The following is a 19,882-nucleotide window of genomic DNA, read 5'->3' on the forward strand; positions in this document are numbered from 1 at the left end:
GGGCTCGCCGCTCTCCCCCCGGTGGCCGGGGGGAGGGTGGCCAGAGCGCCGGGGGGGACTCAGCTCTCCCCCCCGGCGGCCAGAGCGCCGGGGGCAGGGCAGCGAGCCCCGGCTGGGGCTCGGCTCTTCGCCCCCCGGCGGCCAGAGCGCCGCGCCGCCGCCCCCCTCCAGGTGCCGCCCCAAGCACCAGCTTGGGTGCCTGGTGCCTGGAGCCGGCCCTGGATGTACCTCTGTTGGTACTGTTCACTGCCCTCCAATCACCCCTGTCCCTCAGAGCTCCCAGCCCCCTCTACAACCTCCCCCATTATCATTCTCTTTCCTCCCACCCCACCGGGCAGCATCTCAATCATTCTGCATTTGGGAAGTTGTGGCACTTTATGATACTTGACCCATAAATACAATTTTCACCTTCAGGGAAATTGTTTGGGGACCCCCTAGTCCCGGAATTGTGTCTTCAACTCAGGGGTTTGGGGATTTGATTACCTGCTGCTTATTAAACCTGTGGAGGGACTTATCACCTTATCCTACTTGTGAGTCTTTTGGGCTTTACTGAACCTCATCAGCTGGTGCATTTAAGATATTGTGGTCACAGGTCATTAAGGGCCCCTACAAAATATGCATAGCAACGGGACACTAATTTTACTTCTGCTATATCAGGTCATGTGATGGGAAATTCCTGGGTATTATCAGTGTGGGCTCTGGTGACCCTGAGAATACTGCTTTACCCTGTAATGTTATATTTATCTCTTGTTTAATACAATTTCTGTTGACTATATTGTGTGTGTTTGTGTTATTTCTGGGGAGTGTCCAACTATCAGGCAAGTAAGTGGGGGTTATCCTGAGCTTAGAATTTTTCTCCCAAGCCGCCCTGCTGATGCTGCCAGGAAGTAGTGAGGGGGGTGGAGGCGCCGCCACATAAATTCAAAGGGGAAGAAAATAAAAAAGTTACATCCTGCTGAGTGGGAGGCAGGATCCAGAACAACCCAGGCCTGTCCATCAAAACATGTAAGGAGACTGGTGCTAAAGGAGGTAACTGGGTGGATAGGGGGGAGGGGCACTACATACAAAAGTGAAAAGCTCTTTATTAATAGTATTTTGAGCTGTTGCTTTACAAAATATGATACTTAAGATGCTAATTCTGGCTGAAAGCCTGGCTCAGGTAATGGATCAAGTAGTTCTGCTGCTCGCTTCTGCTGAAATGCTCGGTCATATTCCCACAGCATCTCTGTCAGCTTGATTTCAGAGCGACACACCAGTCCAAAAATCTCAGCTACTGAGCCGATTCCTCCAAGCTGCCTTCGGTTTCGTTGCTGCTCCACCTTGGCAGGCTCACACATTTTAAAAGTTTCCTTATTTGTCCATAATGTCTCTCAATAGCTTGGAACCATTTTTGACCAAACCCCACTAACTGGGGCATGTCAATAAACTAAACATTGTGAAACAATCTTTTCAATAGATGTAACTCTACGTTACTTGTTGGATTTGTTTTTAATCGAGGGCATTTCAATCTTTTATACAATTGCTTAGTTTTAATACAATTATTCTTTTTCCATTTTCAAATCACTATCATATAGGTTTTTTCTTGCTAACAACATTTACCTGACACCACGGCTAAACACAACTTTGGATGAGCGTGTTAATGGTGACACTCCATTTATATATTCACTGATCTGTCTTGGTGCCGGGTTGGTTTTTGCATCCAAAGCACCCAGCCATGTGAAAAAGAAAACACAAGCTATTGTGGCTCCTTGTTGGAGCCTCTTTGGGTTTGAATTAAATAGCATGTCTTATTGACAGTTGTTTTATCCATTGCAATAAACACTCCATTTTTCATGGGAATGCACCTTCCTTCCATAAAGCAACCCTTACCCTTTATGTGCCATAAAATCATGTTAGCAGATGTAGGGTCTGAATGAGCTCTCCCCTGACATCTAGTGGTGAGCTGGGGAAGAGAACTTCAGGAGCCAACCTTGTTTGCATGGGCACAACCACCCTGCCTAGGTGCTCAGCATGATGGGGATATGATGACTTTCCGCTGGTGTTGGATTCCCATGTCATTTTGTTATTGGGGGCAGGGGTACTAAAGAGTTATTATCCTTGTTGTGCTAATCAAGGGCAGCAGAACTGTACTTGTACCCTGTGTGACACTCTGTACCTCAAAGTAGCACCCTGAAACCCCCATATTCACCACTGTCATATAATTATGATATATGTTGTAAAAGTATGCCTTGTGAGGTATCATTTAAAAAGTCTTGATCTGTTGAACATTAATATCTTGTTGGATTGTTTGTGCTATCATTGTATGTGGAGTTATGAAGCATTGCTCTATCTGTCACTGAAATATGTTGTGAGGTTGAGAACACCCACAGCCAGCCTTTCAGTTACAACAAAGGAGTAGCCATCACCAGCCAGATGGGCGTTAATGGCTCATCAACACCCAATTCACTCTCCCAGAGTCTTCTCAGAGAAGGCATGTATGCCATAGGGGTGGACTAACCCAAGTCACAGAAAAGATCTTTCCAGCAAGCTGGAAGAAAGTATAAAAGAGGGAGAATGACATCATCATTTGGCCTCTCTCTCCCTCCACTCCCATCTTAGCACCTGGAAGCATGTCTGGAAGACAAAGACTTTGAACTGGGGAAGTTTGGTGCCAGGCTGGAAGGTTGTCCTAGCCTGTGTATTGAGGAAATGTAACCTGCTTGTACCATCTGTTAGGGTGCTTGGTTCAAATCTTGCTTAGTCTCTTTAAATTAGAATTAGACTGCACATTTATTTTTGTTTCTTAGGTAACCAACTGTGATCTCTATGCTTGCGACTTATAATAATTTAAAGTCTATCTTTCTGTAGTTAATGAATCTGTATTATATTTTACCTAAAACAGTGTGTTTTGGTTGAAGTGCTTGGGGAATCTCAGCTCAGATTACAAAGGCCGGTGCATGTCCACTTCCTTTGATGAAGTGGTGAACTAGGTAATGAGCTTACCCTGGCCAGGCTTCTGACCAGTGTCAGATGTTACAGTTCTGGGGTGCAAGACTGGTGAGCTGGGGGAAACTGGCTGAAGCTTCTCTATTAATGGTTCATGAGTGGCTGGGAGATCATTCATGTAACTCAGTTGGGTGTGTCCCTGCCTGTGTATGTCTGTGTAAGTGCAGGGCCTGTCAGAGGTTTGTAGCTTGACATCAGCATCACAGTGTGAGAGGCAGCTCAGGTTGTTGGGTTTGGATGCCTCAGCAGTCCCACAATCCAGGCGGTCACACCCTGAATGAAGGACTCACCCTCAACTAAACTGCATCCGCTAGGCAAGGGGCATGGGTGCCAAAGCCCAGTGGAGTTGAAAGAGGGTGGGGACAAGTACTTATACCTGGTGGTGTGGGCCCTCCCTGAGGGTCCTAGACATCATTTGACCCTTCCTGTTTCCACTGTGTAATAACAGAACTGATTGAGACTCAATGGAGAGTCTTGTTGCAGACCAATAGGGCTGAAATCACTGATAACCAGGCCTAAACATTAGGCCGGCTTTGGGACAGTGACTCTGATGCAAGAGACTGCCCAGTCGGCACTAGCCATGAGACTCCCCCACTAACAGCTGAAATCACTGAGAGCTGTGTTACATGGTGGGACATCAATACATCTAGAGGGTGCAAAGCAGAACAAAGTGGTGAGTAGCTGACAGGGCAGCCGTCAGGGTGGCGAGGGACCAGCAGGGCAGCTGGTGGAGTGGTGAGTAGCCATCAGGGTGGCTGGCGGAGCGGAGTGCAGAGGCAAGTGACCAGCAGGGCAACCGGTGGGGCTGAGCAGTGAGCATCCGGCAGGATGGCTAATACTGGAGTGATTCCCTGGACAGAGGAGGAATCAAGGTGCCCCCCCACCAGGGTAGGAAGTGAACTCTACAGAGGCACCTCTGAACTCTGGGTCTTCACTGACTAAGGAGAACAACTGTGAGTGGGGTGCACTGGAGGAATAAGGGAGGGGCATGTTAAAGCAACGTTTGGTTGCTGGACTTAAGAATTTGAGGCAAAAGGACACTGCCCAATGTACTCTAGGGTGGGTGTTTTGCTCATGGCTTTATGCTTTCAACTCCTGCTTGTTGCATTTTCCCAAGTTAATGCCGAGTTATCGTCTCCCTTTTTATTAAAAGTTTCTTTTCTACACCCAGACTCTGTTCTTGCAAGAGGGAAGTATTACCTCTATAGGCACCAAATGGTGGTGTGTAATAATCCCAGGTTACTTGGTGCAGGTTCAAGACGGTTTTGTGTTGTATTGTTGAAAAGGAACCCCTAGGTATTGAACCCAGAGCTTGTTACTGCTGACGCCAACTAGCAGAAGGGTTACACCATATTCATTTTCACATGAAGTGTAACTGTTTTGTGCTTATAGTTTTTCCATAAACCTCTATCAAAGTGATTTTCTGATCACTTAGAGACACACCTTAAGGCTTCATGCTATTAACATTACTATTTATGCAATTCCACTTTGCTCTTACTCCTTACTGGGAGGAAGGTCTTCACTGAAACTTTCCAAAAAGGAACCATGTCTCGTCACATGAGGACTGCTTTAATTACTTTAATCTTACAGATGAACAAAGATGGTTGCAACTGTGGCGACCTCCGCCCCATATCCCTATTGAATACAGATAGCAACATAATTGCAAACATTTTAGTGACATGACTGAATATCATCATACCATCAATTATGCACAGATCAGGTTGGTTTCATTAAAAGAAAAGTGGCTGCTGATGATACTAGAAAAATTGCTCACTTGATCCAGCAAGTTCAGATGTACCCTCCATAATCTTATCTCTAGATGCAGATAAAGGATTTGATAGGGTTGAGTGGCCTTATTGAATGGCTGTCCTAAAAATTTCAGATTAGGTCCAATATTCCTGAATTGGGTCATAGTATTATAAAACTCTCCCTGCACATCACTATCAATACAATTATTTCTCCCACATTTCAACTAGAGAGAGGGCCATGACAGGGCTGTCCCCTCTCGCTCCTTCTTTTTAATCTCACTCTAGAACCACTGGCAGTGTACATACCTCAGCACTCAGCCACTGAAGGTGTGACTATAAACAGGAAAGAATACAAAATCAGTTTATATGTCAATAACATTTTTGTACTATTGAAGAATCCATCCTCATCAATCCCATCATTACTGAATGTAGTTGATATTTTTTTAAAGATCTCTCATTTTTGCATTAACTAGAATAAATCAGAAGCTATGGATATATCCAAAAGACCAGATCCTTCTTAGATTCAGCATTTTCCATTGCAAGTATGCAAGGAAAGAACTTGCTGATGTGTTAAAAGTTGTCCTATATACTAAAAGAAATGTCCAAAGATGTAGAGAGGTAGTATCTCCTCCTTTTATCCTTACTGGGGAGGATAGAAACAGTCAACATGAATATCTGTCCAAGAATGATTTATCTCATTAGCCTATTGCCTTTGAAGGTCTGTCCCTTGCTCTTTGCTCAAAAAAATGGGCCTCTGATGGAATTGATATGGGATAAAAGACAGCCTCGTTTGTCACAGAAGACCTTTTAAAAATACTGGGCAACTGGAGGTATGGGGTGGCCAGATTTGTATCTATATTATCTAGCATTCCTAATGCACCCTATTGTAATATGATTCCCCTCCAGTAGCTCCATAAACACACTGGCCAGGTTTGAGGTTGAAAAAAGCTTAGCTATGGCATTTGGTTCCCTCTCTTCTTTTATATATAGATCACAACCTAACCACTAGATGCTGCAGGGTGGGTGAAATGTGATGCGAGCACAGGCTGCCTCTCTCCACCCAGAGCAGCTTGTTGTCAGGAATCACCTCATGGCCCACTCCTTCCTTTCCTACAAGCTTATGCTAGCTCGGGATCCAGGTATTGGCCAGAATCCACCTCCTGGCAACCCTGGTAGTGCACGTATTTCTTATCCCACAGCGGTCAGGTTGCCACGCTGTCAGCTCTAAACCTCCATGCTACTTGTATTTGAAAGCGCCACATTCACTTGCCTCGACATCAGCTAGTAAAATACAGATTTTTCACAAACGACCAATGCATGGCTTGCCAACCACCTGTCCTCATTTGCCACCCACACCTCATCCACAGCCACAACCCCTCTCCCTATACCTGTGCCCCCTATCACCACCCTCCACACCCAACTGTAGCAGGGAGAGAGAGCCTGGAGCATGGGGCCTGGTGCAGGACCTGAGGTCTGAGCCAAAGGCTGAGAACCAGAGTAGCTTGGCTTTGACAAAATAATATACTACAGCATTTCTCAAACTGGGGTCCGCAGACCCATGGAGGTCCCCAAGGGGACTCCAGGGTGTCTGCAGGTCCCACTGAGAAACTCATCCCCCTCCCTCCTAGGCATGCCTCCAGCACACTGGGGAACAGGCTTACCTGTCTTGGCTCCCCACCGCTCCCGGAAGCGACGGGCACGTCCCTTCAGCCCCTGGGATGCGGGGGACAGGGGATCTCCTCGCGCTGCCCCCGCCCCAAGCGCTGACTCTGCAGCTCCCATTGGCTGGAAACTGTGGCCAATGCGAGCTGCGCAGGCGGTGCCTGTGGACAGGGGCAGCTCGCAGAGACCCCCTGGCCCTCCCCACCTAGGAGCTTCTGCCAGTTGTTTTCGGGAGCCGCCTGAGGTAAGCGCTGTCCCTCTCACTCCCTCCCGCACCCCAACCCCTTCCCCCAGCCCAGAGCCTGCACCCTCTCCTGCACCCCAACCCCCTGCCTCAACCCACAGCCCTCACCCCTTCCTGTACCCAAGCTCCCTCCCAGACCCCGCACCCCGCACCCTCTCCTACACCCCAACCCCCAGCCCCAGCCTGGTGAAAGTGAGTGAGCATGGGGGAGAGTGAGCGATGGAGTGAGGGAGGATGGACTGAGTGGGGGGTAGGGCCTCGGAGAAGGGGTGGGCCAGGGGCATGGCCCTGGGGAAAGGGGTGGGGCAAGGGCTGAGCAGGGAGGCTTGGGGGTCCCCAGAAAATTTTAAATCAAAATAGGGGTTCTTGGGTTGCTAAAGTTTGAGAACCGCTGATTTACTAGATATTTATATAAATACATTTTAGAAGGCTCCTACAAATACACCCCAATCTAGTACAAGATAAGATGGTTTGATGGAACAATGTATAGTGATGTTTTGTCAAAGATATCAGGAACAAGGGGAAGTAACAAGCAGGTGTCATGCAGCACATAAGGTGGTACGTAAGTTGTTTGTCTCATGCTATAAATGTTGGGGTACCTCAACTTACCCCTTTGTGTGGCCTAGGGGACAGCAGAGACTGGCACTGATTGAGCCCTTCCTTGCCACTGGGCACTCATGTGTCAGTGTACCTGTCACCACTGAGTTAGGGCGCTAGGACTGTGCCTTGAGGGCAATACACCTGGCCAAATGCCTTTGTCACCAAACCGAGCCTGTGGTCTTTCTTTATGAGCAACATCGAGGTCTGCTGAATTCGCAAGCTGTCTGATCTGCTAGCATTTGGGGTGACAATAATGTATTTCAAAAATAAGGGACTGTTTTCTTGTCACCCCCGTCCCACCCCTCCTCCTGATATCATTATCATAATAATACCAAGCAGGACTCACCTACATTTGCCAGGGCTGTTTCTTGCTGCTTTTTGCACCACTGACAGTGGTCTTGGCTGCTAGAACCAGGCTCCCTGCCCGTCTCGCTCCCCCCAAGCTGCAGCTGCAGAAGCCACCAACCAGCAGTTATGCTCCTTTGCTGGGGACGCTGGCAGAGTCTCTGTGCGCGGGGATGCTACACCCTGGGAGTACTGACCCCCCTGTCAGACAGATCCCCTTCTTGACCCTGGCCCTTCAGTGTAGCTCCAGGGCGCACAGCCCTGTTCACTCGCCCTGCCATACAGAACCTGCTCACAGAAAGCAGACAGGGTTGCACTCAAGGGCTTGAGCATGGCCCCATCTGCTTTCCTGGCACAGCACCGAAGGGCCAGGGTCCGGAGGGGAGTGGAAAGATTCACCCATGTGTAGTGGCTCTCTACTGTTGAAATATAGGATAAAAGGCGTCCTGTACTGATTGAGTATGGGACAGGCAATTTTCTATTTGAATAAGGGACGTCCCTTGTAATACGGGACTGTTGGCAGTGTTGATAACACTGGAGCTTCCGGGATAGAAGAACTGAGCAGCTGGCACAGCTCCAGCAGCCGGAACAGTGTGACATTCCAGCCTTCTACACATAACAACACCACCCACAAGTCTTCTGTCTCTGGATAGTCCCTATTGATTTCAACAGCTGTGGGTAGGGTCACCTGATGACTCTTCTGCTGTGCTCATAGAAAACTTCCCCATAAAGTAAACACATGTTATAACAGATTCAATTGGAACAAGCAACAGGAGTTATTCAATCTCTATTGTGCTGGTGGGGAGCGAGGCTTCCTGTGACGCAGCGAGCAGTGCGGGGAACGGACGGTTGATTTGTCTCTGTTGAATTTTCTCAGCTTGTGGGTCTGAGTTTCCCCTCTTGTGTTTCCTGTCAGAGCAGCAGAGAGCTCAGCACAGGGAGGGGCGGCCGTGCCCTCTCCAGCTCTCTGGGTCCTGGCCCCAGGCCTGAACCTGCAGAGCTGCCGCCCTGTCCCCTACAGGGTGATGGCGCCTCAGGCCAAACCTGTCTCAGTGTCCTTCTGGCTCATGTGTCTCTGCTCTGTTGCCTGTGCTGGTAAGTGACCTCTGTTCTGCCGATGCCTGGGTTCCATTCCCCATCCCAGTCTCTTTCCCCTGGGGCTGGGTGCTGCAGGGGCCCGTTGGGATTGTGTCCCACATGTCTGGATCCCATTCCCATCACAGATGCTCTCCTTACTACAGGGGTTCACCGCCTCTCCTATCTCCAGCTCATCTCCCCACAGGCGGCCCCTGGGCTGCCCAGGCGGCTGAGTGTGGAGAGGATGAATGACCTGGTGCTCTCAGTCTATGACAGCAACACCGGCAAACTGGCTCCTCGCCATGGCTACACCCCAGGGGACAAGAACAACCACCAGTTCTGGAGCGTCCGCAGTGCTCGGTGCCCAGTCTGGGACTCCTGGGTGGAGACTGAGTACCAGGCCCTGGTGCGTGAAATGAACACCAGCTCCCCCAAAACAGGTGAGTCCTTCAGCCCCAGCATTCCACTTGACTCAGGAAAGGGATGAGTGGGCGGCTCAAAGGAGGTGGAAGGGAGCTGGGAGAGGACACCAGAGGGGAGTGATTTCCCTTATATGTAGTGGAAGGAGGGATGCTGGGAGCCAGGACTCTGGGGTTGTATTCCTGCTCTCCCAGAGGAATAGTGGTTAGAACAGGGCAAGTTGGGAGCTGGGACTCCTGGGTTCTGTCCCAGCTTTGGGAGAGGAGTGCTCTGGTGGTTAGAGCAGAGTGGTAGGGGGCAGGACTCCTCAGTACCATCCCAAACTCTGGGAGAGGTGTAGAGTCTGGTGGGTTGCATGTTGGAGGGAGGGGGGCGGCAGGAAGTCAGAACTCCTGGGTTCCATGCATGAAAGAATTTCAGCCCCACTCTGCCCCCTGGTGGCAGTTCCATGCCCAGTGGCTCACGCAGACATTCTGCCCCCAGAGCCCTACTACATGCAGGTCCTGAAGACCTGTGAACTGGACGATGCCACCGGTGCTGCCCAAGCCATCACCAGATATTCCCTCAATGGGGAGGACATGCTGCGGTACCAGTCCGACCAGAACCGCTGGTTCTCGGTGCACCCAGCAGCCTGGCGAGTGGCGGAGCGCTGGAACCGCGAAGGGGAGACTTTTGGAGTGATGAAACTGTTCACACCCCAGCGATGCAAGTTCTGGATTGAAAGCTCTGCGCCATTCACTGCTCAGAAGACAGGTGACATCTCTGCTGATGCCCCTCAATTCCTGACCCGCAGCCCCTGCTATCCCATTCCCTGTGATTAATAACCCTTTTTCCCCCTGCCCTCAGCCCAACCCACAGCGCGTGTGGCCCTTGTCCCAGGGACTCAGGACCGGCCGTGCCGCCTCATCTGCCACGTGACAGGGTTCTATCCCCGCGACATCGAGGTGACCTGGGAGCGGGGGGGCCAGGTGGCCCAGGGGGAGCAGCTGACCAGCGGGATCCGGCCAAATGGGGACCCCACCTTCCAGATCCAGGTCTCCATCGAGCTGGGGCAGGAGGGGGTCAGCCCCACTGAGCATGTGTGTGTGGTGAGACATATCACCCTGGGGGGTGACCCCCTGAGGGTGACCTGGGGTGAGTACTGGGGGGGGGGCAGAGTGGCAGAACAGTGGGAAGAGGCTTGGAATGGGGTGCCTCCTACTGTGGGGAGGGCTACGGTGGAGGAGCGGGGGGGGGATGAGGGAGGTGGGAAATGCCGAGCTGGAGTTTTGGGGGTCACCAGGGGATAGTTAGAGAGAGGTCTTAGGGGGAAGGGGAGACATGTTTTGGGGGGCTCAGAGGGGAGGGAAAACCAGAGAGGGGATAAGGGGGGGCTCACAGAGAGGCAGGGGAGACAGTAAATGAGGTTTCTAGCTGCAGGATAGCCACATGGGGGATGGGTGGCTGAGATGGCCAGACTGGCTGGGGAAGGGAGGTTGCTAGTTTAGGATTCTCGGGCATGGAGTCGGTGGGCAGGCCCCAGGGAGTGGAAGGGTGGAAGGGATTTTGGGGGACCCATGGCTCAGTGTGTCTTGGGGCATTTCCAGATTCCCAGGCCATGGGCCAAGCTCGTGTCTCATTGATTGTTACTGGCTGCATCCTCACTGTGCTGGGCATCGGGGCCCTGGGCTGGTACCTGAGAAGGAGGCCAGGTGAGTGATGCCCCCAGTGCCTCTCTGAGCCCCCCTCCCCACCCACTGCAGCAGAGTGCTCCCTAGGACTGAGCTCCTACCCCGCAGCACTTGGTCTCCCAGTCAAGTCAAGCCAGCCTAGCCCTGCTTACCATGTGATCCCAGGGGCTCTGTGCTGAGGCCTAGCTGGATATAAGGGTCATGGCTGTGGGAAGCCACCCATCAATGTAATCCCCATTGCCCCCATAGTAGGGTCCTTGGTTGGGCTGGGTGGTCTAGTGAATAGTGTCCCTGCCCCCCAGGAGGTATTTCTGACTCCTTTGCAGGAGGCTGCAGGGTAGGTCTGCTCCTTGCAACCTTCCCCTTCTGAGCTGGGCTGCTCCCTTTTCAGCCCTGTCTCCAGTTGCAGCCTGCTCTGCTGCGTTGGGGGTGGGCCTAGCTGGGCTCAGTATAGTCTTTTAACCCCTTCGATCCCAGCATGGGTTTTGTATACCAGATCATACCCCTATCCACAAGCACCCTTGCTCCAAGGGGCAGGAGCGAATCCCAGGTGGCAGGGTCTCCAGATGAGTAAATTCCTGGTTGGGCTTCCCCTGCAGGGGCCCGTAAGGGGCCATATCACCCGGCGCAGACACAGCCATGGACCATTGACTCTGCTCAAGCCACGGCTAAGCCAGCAGGAGGCACCTTTTCCATGACATTTTCTCTCCTGGATGCCACCAAGTGACCAGATGCGAAGCTGGCTGCGCCAGGGCTATCAGCTAAATATATGGAGATATACCTATCTCACAGAGCTGGAAGGGACCCTGAAAGGTCATGGAGTGCAGCCCCCTGCCTTCACTAGCAGGACCAAGTACTGATTTTGCTCCAGATGGCCCTCTCAAGGATTGAACTCACAACCCTGGGTTTAGCAGGCCAACACTCAAACCACTGAGTTATCCCTCCCCCCCTGGAGGGAGCCACATGGACCATCTCTGGCAAAGAGGAGGCACTGGGGGGTCATGGATAAGGCCAATATCCCTGAGGTTACAGAGTGGGATGGGATGTACCTCTACTGAACCTTCGTCCTGTGCTGTTCCCCACCCTCCAATCATCCCTGTACCCCATAGATCCCAGGCCCCCTAAAAGCACCCCCAGTTTCCATTCTTTGTCCTCACCCAGGCGGACCCTCAGTCATTCTCCGTTTGGGAATTTGTGGCACATTTTGATACATGACTCATCAGTACAAGTTTCACCTTCAGAAAGTTTTTTATTGGATTCATGTCATGGCCTGGATATATATATAACCCCCCAAGGAAATTACCTAGGTCCCCAAGGCTCTGTGTGCATTTAACTTAGGGATAAGCACACTGTCCCTGGGAGGAAGGGGAGCAGAGGCAAGACTGAGTCTGCTGACAACCAAGCGGGAGAGAGGAGAGACACAGTTTAGGATGACAGGCTACTGTTGACTTGCAGGAGGGTAGCAGGCAGCCTTCTCAGAGGAGGGGGCAGAGTCAAATGGTTGAGACGTGAAAGCGCAGGAAGAAGAACAAGCCTGACCAATAGGGAGTGAGATGCCCTCCCCTGGGAGCTTGGGGAGGGGGTCAGGGAAGCCATTTTGGAGAGTCTGGGTGTGTGGGGAGTGGGTTAGTCCGAGGCCTGCATGGAGGGTTTCCTCTGAGAACTGGCTTCTGGGGACCTGGATCGAGATTCCTCAGCTTGATGCTTTCACTCTTCAAGTTACTCCTAGTTAGTAGAGCTTTGTTGGGAAAACTTCCCCCAGCCAGACTGAGTTAGCTCCAGTTCCCTAGGTGAGATCTGTCACCACATGACAAGCTCTGCTCTGGCTGCTAGTCCAGGGCTCCCATCAGCTGTGAGTCTGTCTGAGCGCTAAGGTAGCACACTAAAGGTTGGATTTTTATTATAGTTTTGTAACCTGCACCTTGAGCTTTGGACCCCTTTGAGGCAAGGGGAAATCCGGGGATCAGAAACAGCCTGATTCTTGTACAAAGAGGATGCCTGCGGCATGATCATCAGCCCCCTGAGGATCATCATCATCTCTGAACCTGAGGATCATTTTCAGAGTTGTGAGTGCACCACGTTTTAGTTAGCTGGTCCGGGAAGTTGTGTAGGAGACTCCCTACATCCTGAACTGTTGCCCTGAAGCCAGGGGGTCAGGGTTTGGGGATTTGATTACCTGCTGCCTATTAAAACAATGTAGGGACATCATCTTATACAGGTGGGAGTTTTTTGGGCTCTACTGAACCCAGTCAGCCAAGTTGCTAACTGCGGCACGGGAGATATCGCAGTCACAGGTCATCAAGGGCCCCTGCAAAGTATGTGTTAAGCAACGGGACACTGATTTTACATTTGCTGTATCAGGTCACATGACTGGGGAAATTCAAGGGTATTATCAGCGTGGGCACTGGTGGTCCTGAGAATAGTGCTTTACCCTGTTATATTATGTTATGTTCTATCTCCTGTTTAATATAATTACTATATTGGATATATTGTATGTGTCTGTGCTATTTCTGGGGAGTCTTCAACTATATAGTAAATAGGGTTTATCCTGTGGTTAGAATTTTCCTCCCAAGCTGCCCTGGTGACCCTGCCAGGAAGGAGCGAGGGGGGTGGAGGCATGGCCATATAAATTCATACGGGAAGAAAATAAGGAAGTTACACCCTGGTGAGTTGGAGGCGGGATCCAGAAGAATCTAGGCCTGTACATCAAAACCCAGGGGATTGTCACTAACGGAGGTAACTGGGTGGATAGGGCATGGTACATATAGTTAAAAGCTCTTTATTAATTTTTTTTTGTTGCCTTTCATAATGCTAGAAGGCTTTCCCTTCAGCCTCTCCCCTGGTTCTTGTCATGCAGACACAAAGCAGAAGACCGGAAGTCCGAAGCGCAGGCCATGTGATGTTTATTGGGGTTAGTCCCAAGCAAGCAGATCCATAGCTCTGCACGCCGGCAGAGTCTGTTTCCCAGTGTTCCGTTCCCAGCTCTGACGCCACAGAGCCGTGCCTGTGTCCCCCCTTCCCCCTCCCCATTCCCATTCCCATTTCCTATTCCCACGTCCTCCTTCTTAGCAGGCCCAAATATACCTGCAGTGCACGCCCCTAGTGACACCTCTTAAAACTTATGGTCATGTTCCGTTTTGGGGGTCGTGGGTCTGGGGTCTTCATCCCACCTCCTTTGTATCCCATGGGAGGGGTAAGGAGTGAGGTTGTGTTCTGGCCAAGGCCAGGCTTTGGCTTTTAGTATTTTTATGCCTGACCCCCAACCCCCTTGCCCCTCTTAACTTGTTGCTTAACCTTGGCTTAAGAAAAGAGCCAGGTAGCCTTCCAGTGTATGCTCATAATAACACTCCCACCATACCCTGTAACACTTTAGTTCCATCTCTTATCTCTTTTCACCCCATCTGCTTGTGGGCAGATGTAACACACAGTGTCTTTGTCTTTTGTTCTTCATACATATTAGTATAAAGTATAAAAGTATCAAAAAGTCAAACCCAAAATTCTATCTCAGGCTAACAAACAGGCCTATATACTAACACATAATATGGTACTTTTGATGCTAATTCTGGCTGAAAGCCTGGCTCATGAAATGGATCAAGTAGTTCTGCTGCTAGCTTCTGTTGAAATGCTCGGTCATGTTCCCACAGCATCTCTCTGTCAGCTTCCTTTCTGAGTGACACACCAGTCCCAGACATCTTGACTCCCCTTCCAATTCCACCAAGCTGCCTTTGGTTTCACTGCTGCCTCACCTTGGCAGGCTCATGCATTTAAATTTCCTTTTTTGTCCATAACGTCTTTCAATGGTTTGTAACCATTTTTGACGAAACGCCACTGACTGCAGACTGGTGAAATGTAACACTTTGCATATTAATAAACTAAATATTACTCAACAATAATTTCAATAGATGTAACCCTAAAATACTTGTTGGATTTGTTTTTAATCTAGGGATTTGCAATGTTTTATATAATTGCTTAGGTTTAATGCAATTATTCTTTTTCCATTTACAAAACATTGCCATATGGGTTTTTACTTCCTAATAGTGATTACTTTACACCATGACTAAACAGAACTTTTGGATAAGAGTGTTAATGGTTAAGCTCCATTCTTATATTCACTGATCTGTCTTGGTGCTGGGTAGGTTTTTGCATCCGAAGCACACAGCAGTCTGAAAAAGAAAATGAAACCTATTGTGGCTCCTTGTTGGAGCCTCTATGGGTTTTTAATTAAATAGCATGTCTTATTGACAGTTGTTTTGTCCATTTGCAATAAACACTACGTGTTTCATAGGAATGCACCTTGCCTCCATAGTGCAACCCTTACCCCTTATGTACCATAAAATCATGTTAGCCATATTCATTTCCACACAATGTGTAACTGTTTATTATGTGCTTATTGGTTTTCCATGTACCCCCATCAAAGTGATTGCCTGATCACACAGAGCCATCTTAAGGCTTCATGTTCTTAACATTTCTATTTTTGTGCCCTTCACTTTGGTGTTACTATTTACTGGTAGAAAGGTTTTCACTGAAACTTTCCGAGAAGGAACCATGTCTCATGACATGAGAACTGCTTTAATTATGTGAATATTAAAGAGGAACAAAGATAGTTGCAACTGTGGCAACTTCCGCCCCATATTGCTGTTGAACACAAATTGAAATATAATTGCAGAAAATTTAGCAACACGATTAAACATCACCATCCCATCAATTGTACACACATATGAGGTTGGTTTTATTAAAGGAAGATTGGCTGCTGATAATATGAGAAAAATCGCTCAATTGATCCAGCAAGTTCAGATGTCAGATGCTCCCGCCATAGCCTTGTCTCTAGATGCAGAGAAAGCCTCTCCCCCCTCCATTCCCATCTCAACACCTGAAAGCACGTCTGGAAGACAAAGTCTTTGAACTGGGAAAGTTTGGTCCCAGGCTTGAAAAGTGTCCCAGCCTATGTACTGAGGAACCTGCCTGTACTATCTGTCATGGTGAAACACGGCTTGATTCAAATCTTGCTTAGTCTGTTTAAATTAGAATTAGACTGCAAATTTATTTTTGTTTCTTAGGTAACCAACTTTGATCTCTATGCTTGCTACTTATAATCACTTAAAGTCTGTCTTTCTGTAGTTAATAAATCTGTTTTATATTTTACTTAAAACAGTGTGTTTTGGTTGAAGTGCCTGGGGAAATCCAAGCTCAGGTTACGAAGGCTGGTGCATGTCCACTTCCTTTGATGAAGTGGTGAACTAGGTAATGAACTTACCCTGGCCAGGCTTCTGACCAGCGTAAGACGGGACAGTTCTGGGGTGCAAGACTGGTGAGCTGGGGGAAACTGGCTGAAGCCTCTCTATTAATGGTTCATGAGTGGCTGGGAGATCATTTATGTAACTCAGTTGGGTGTGTCCCTGCCCGTGGATGACTGTGTAAGTGAAGTACCTGCCAGAGGGTTGTAGCTTTACATCAGCATCACAGTGTGAGAGGCAGCCCAGGTTGTTGGATTTGGAGGGCTCAGCAGTCCCACAATCCAGGCTGCACCAAGATGACCCCGTCACACCCTGACTAAGGACTCAATCTCAACAAAACTGCACTTGCTAGGCAGAGGACATGGGTACCAAAGCTCAGTAGAGTTGAGAGAGGGTGGGGACAAGTACTTGTACCTGGTGGTGTGGGCCCTCCCTAGGGGTCCTAGACATCATTTGACCGTTCCTGTTTCCACTGTGTAATAACAGAGTTGATTGAGACTCAATGGAGAGTCTTGTTGCAGACCAATAGAGCTGAAATCACTGATAACCAGGCCTAAGCATTAGACCAGCTTTGGGACAATGTCTTTGATGCAAGAGACTTCCCAGCCTGCCATGTGAGTCCTCCACTAATAGCTCAAATAACTGAGAGCTGTGGGACATCAACACATCCCAAAGGGTGCAGAGCAGAGTGGTGAGTAGCTGTCAGGGCAGCTGTCAGGGTCACAAGGGACCATCCGGGCAGCTGGCGAAGTGGTGAGTGGCTGGTAGGGCAGCTGACGGAGCAGAGTGCAGTGAGATTGACCAGCAGCTGGCCGGTGAAGCGCGGAGGTGAGTGGATGGCATGGGAGCCAGCGGAGCAGAGCAGTGAGCAGCCAGAAGGATGGCTAATGCTGGAGCGAGCCCCTGGACAGCTGAGGAAGCAAGGTGCCACCTGCTGCCAGGGCAGGAGGAAGGCTCTGCAGATGCACCTCTGAAGTCTGGGTCTTCACTGATCAAGGACAACAACTGTGAGTGCGGTGCACTGGAGGAAGAAGAGAGGGGCACGTTAAAGGAACTTTTGGTTGCTGGACTTAAGAACTTGAGGCAAAAGGACACTGACCAACGTACTCTAGGGTGGGTGTTTTGCTCATGGTTTTATGCTTACAACTCCTGCTTGCAGCATTTCCCCAAGTTAATGCTGAGTTATCTTCCATCTTTTATTTAAAAGTTTATTTTCTACATTCAGACTCTGTTCTTGCAAAAGGGGAAGTATTGCCTCTATAGGCACCCAATGGAGGGTGCATAACTCTCCTAGGTTACCCAATGAAGGTTCAAGCCGGTTTTGTGTTGTACTGTTGAAAAGGAATCCCTAGATATTGAACCTGGCCCTTGTTGCTGATGACTCCAACTGGCAGAAGGGTTACACCATATTCATTTTCACATGAAGTGTAACTGTTTGTTTTGTGCTTATATTTTTTCCATAAACCTCTATCAAAGTGATTTTCTGATCAGTTAGAGACACACCTTAAGGCATCATGCTATTAACATTTCTGGTTGTGCAATTCAACTTTGCTCTTACTCCTTACTGCTAGGAAAAGCTTCACTGAAGCTTTGGGTTGAAAGAACCCCGGGTAACACAGTGTCGGAGAATAACAATGTTCTCACTCTTTTGTTGGGTACAGCAAAGTTAGATACTTTATTCTTTTAAGTAGTTACATAAAGGGAGAGAGTGCACCAGGACAAAGGGTCTCCCCTTTTTTAGGCAGGTCTCTCAACAAATAAACAATTACAGCAAGCATTTATACCTTTTCTTACAAACAATAAGAAACAACCGCAGCATTTTGTTTATACATAGGTCATTCTGATATCTTGTTTTTTTACTAATGTAGACTCTCAGGCTTGGTCTACACTAACCCCCCAAATCGAACTAAGGTACGCAACTTCAGCTACGTGAATAACGTAGCTGAAGTTTGAAGTACCTTAGTTCGAACTTACCTCGGTCCAGACGCGGCAGGCAGGCTCCCCCGTCGACTCCGCGGTACTCCTCTCGCCGAGCAGGAGTACCGCAGTCGACGGCGAGCACTTCCAGGTTCGACTTATCGCGTCCAGAAGTTCGATTGCCAGCCGCCGAACTAGCGGCTGGGTATAGACGTACCCTTAGTCTACATTCCGTATTGTCTGCACATATCTACACATTATCTACACAAGGTCGCAACAACTTCTCACACAGTTCTTTCCCTGCTTGCCTCACACATTCCTCGCTTCTACAAATTTCAGCATGAATATCTGTCCAAGAATGACGTATCTCATGCCTATTGAATTTCAAGGTCTCTCCCCCACAAGACCTTTAAAAAATACTGGGCAACTGGAGGTATGGAATTGCCAGATTTGTATCTATATTATCTAGCATTCCTAATGCACCCTATTGTAATATGGCTCCCCCCCAGTAGCGCCATATATATACTGGCCAGATTTAAGGTTGAAAAAAGCTTAGCTATGGCATTTGGTTCCCTCTCTTCTTTTATATATAGATCACAACCTAACCACTCAGATGCTGCAGGGTGGGCAAAATGTGATGCCAATGCAGGCCACCTCTCTCCAAGCAGATCAGCTTGTAGTCAGGAATCCCCTTCTCGTGGCCCATTCCTTCCTCTCCTGCAAGCTTATGGTACCTTGTGTGTGACGGGTTTGGTCACAGAGACCCCCCTTGGGAGTGTTACCCGATGTGCTGAGACTACATCTGAGCCCATTTTCTCTGACAGTTTGGGCCTCCAGAACCCTGCCTTGTTGAGCCAGACACGCAAGCTTGCAGCAACACAGACCCAGGGTCTGGACCACGGCCCCAAAACTGCAGACTTAACTGAAAACAGCTTAAGAAGTCCTGCTGTCTCCAGCACCCAGACACCAAGCTCCCAATGGGATCCAAACCCCAAATAAATCCATTTTACTCTGTATAAAGCTTATACAGGGTACATTCATAAATTGTCTGCCCTCTATAACACTGATAGAGAGATATGCACAGCTGTTTGCTCCCCCAGATATTAATCACTTACACTGGATTAATTAATAAGCAAAGGTGATTTTATTAAGTATAAAAAGTAGTATTTAAGTGGTTCCAAGTAATAACAGACAGAACAAAGTAAGTTACCAAGCAAAACCAAACAAAACACGCAAGTCTAAGCCTAATACATTAAGAAACTGAATACAGGTAAATCTCACCCTCAGAGATGTTCCAATAAGCTTCTTACAAGAAACCTTTTGCATAAAGCATATTCCAGTTATATCATATCCACACTTATAAACATATTTTAATAAAAATATGGAGTACAATGTCACACTGTGATCCAGGAATTGGCCAGAAACCACCAGTTGGCAACCCTGGGTGTGCACGTATTTCTTATCCTACAGTGGTCAGCTTCAAACCTTCATGCTGCATATCTTTGAAAGCACTGCATTAATTTGCCTCGACATCAGCTAGTAAAATACAGATTTTTCACTAATAACAAATAGAAGGCTTGCCAGCCACCAGTTCTCATTTGCAACCCACACTCCATCCACAGCCACAACCTTTCTTCCTATACCTGTGCCCCTCATCCACACCCTCCACATCCAAATATAGTAAAGAGAGAGAGAAAATTTTAAGCATGGGGCCTGGTGCAGGGCCTGAGGCCTGAACCAAAGGCTGTGAACCAGAGTAATATAATATAATTGGCAAAATAATAATAAGCTAGATGGTTTGATGGAACAATGTATAGGGATGTTTTGTCAAAGATATCAGGAACAAAGGGGAGGTAACAAGCAGATATCATGAAACACGTCAGGTGGTAGGTAAGTTGTTTGTCTCAGTCAATAAATGTCGGGGCACCTCGCCTTATCCCTTTGTGTGGCCTAGGGGACAACAGAGACTCCTGCTGCTGA

At 48.7% G+C, this 19,882-nt stretch overlaps 1 protein-coding gene across 1 annotated transcript; it reads left to right on the forward strand.

Moving 5' to 3' along the window:
* Positions 1–8,609: 8,609 nt before the first annotated feature.
* Positions 8,610–11,478, forward strand: LOC112119764 (DLA class II histocompatibility antigen, DR-1 beta chain-like). Its single transcript, XM_024218555.1, has 6 exons — positions 8,610–8,679; positions 8,808–9,101; positions 9,565–9,834; positions 9,928–10,215; positions 10,668–10,772; positions 11,351–11,478. The coding sequence occupies exons 1-6, from the start codon at positions 8,610–8,612 to the stop codon at positions 11,476–11,478; spliced, it is 1,155 nt and encodes a 384-aa protein (XP_024074323.1).
* The last annotated feature ends 8,404 nt before the right edge of the window (positions 11,479–19,882 follow it).

The sequence above is a fragment of the Terrapene carolina genome, unplaced genomic scaffold (genome assembly GCF_002925995.2).
Source record: "Terrapene carolina triunguis isolate 2854851 unplaced genomic scaffold, T_m_triunguis-2.0 Scaffold631, whole genome shotgun sequence".
Lineage (NCBI taxonomy): Eukaryota > Metazoa > Chordata > Testudines > Emydidae > Terrapene > Terrapene triunguis.

Excerpts from the sequence above, each read along its gene's own strand:
- LOC112119764 (XM_024218555.1), top strand. The coding sequence starts at position 8,610 with ATGGCGCCTCAGGCCAAACCTGTCTCAGTGTCCTTCTGGCTCATGTGT. Across the intron at positions 8,680-8,807 it reads CTGCTCTGTTGCCTGTGCTG|ATGCTCTCCTTACTACAGGG; the intron begins GTAAGTGACCTC and ends TTCCCATCACAG. Across the intron at positions 10,216-10,667 it reads CCCCCTGAGGGTGACCTGGG|ATTCCCAGGCCATGGGCCAA; the intron begins GTGAGTACTGGG and ends GGGCATTTCCAG.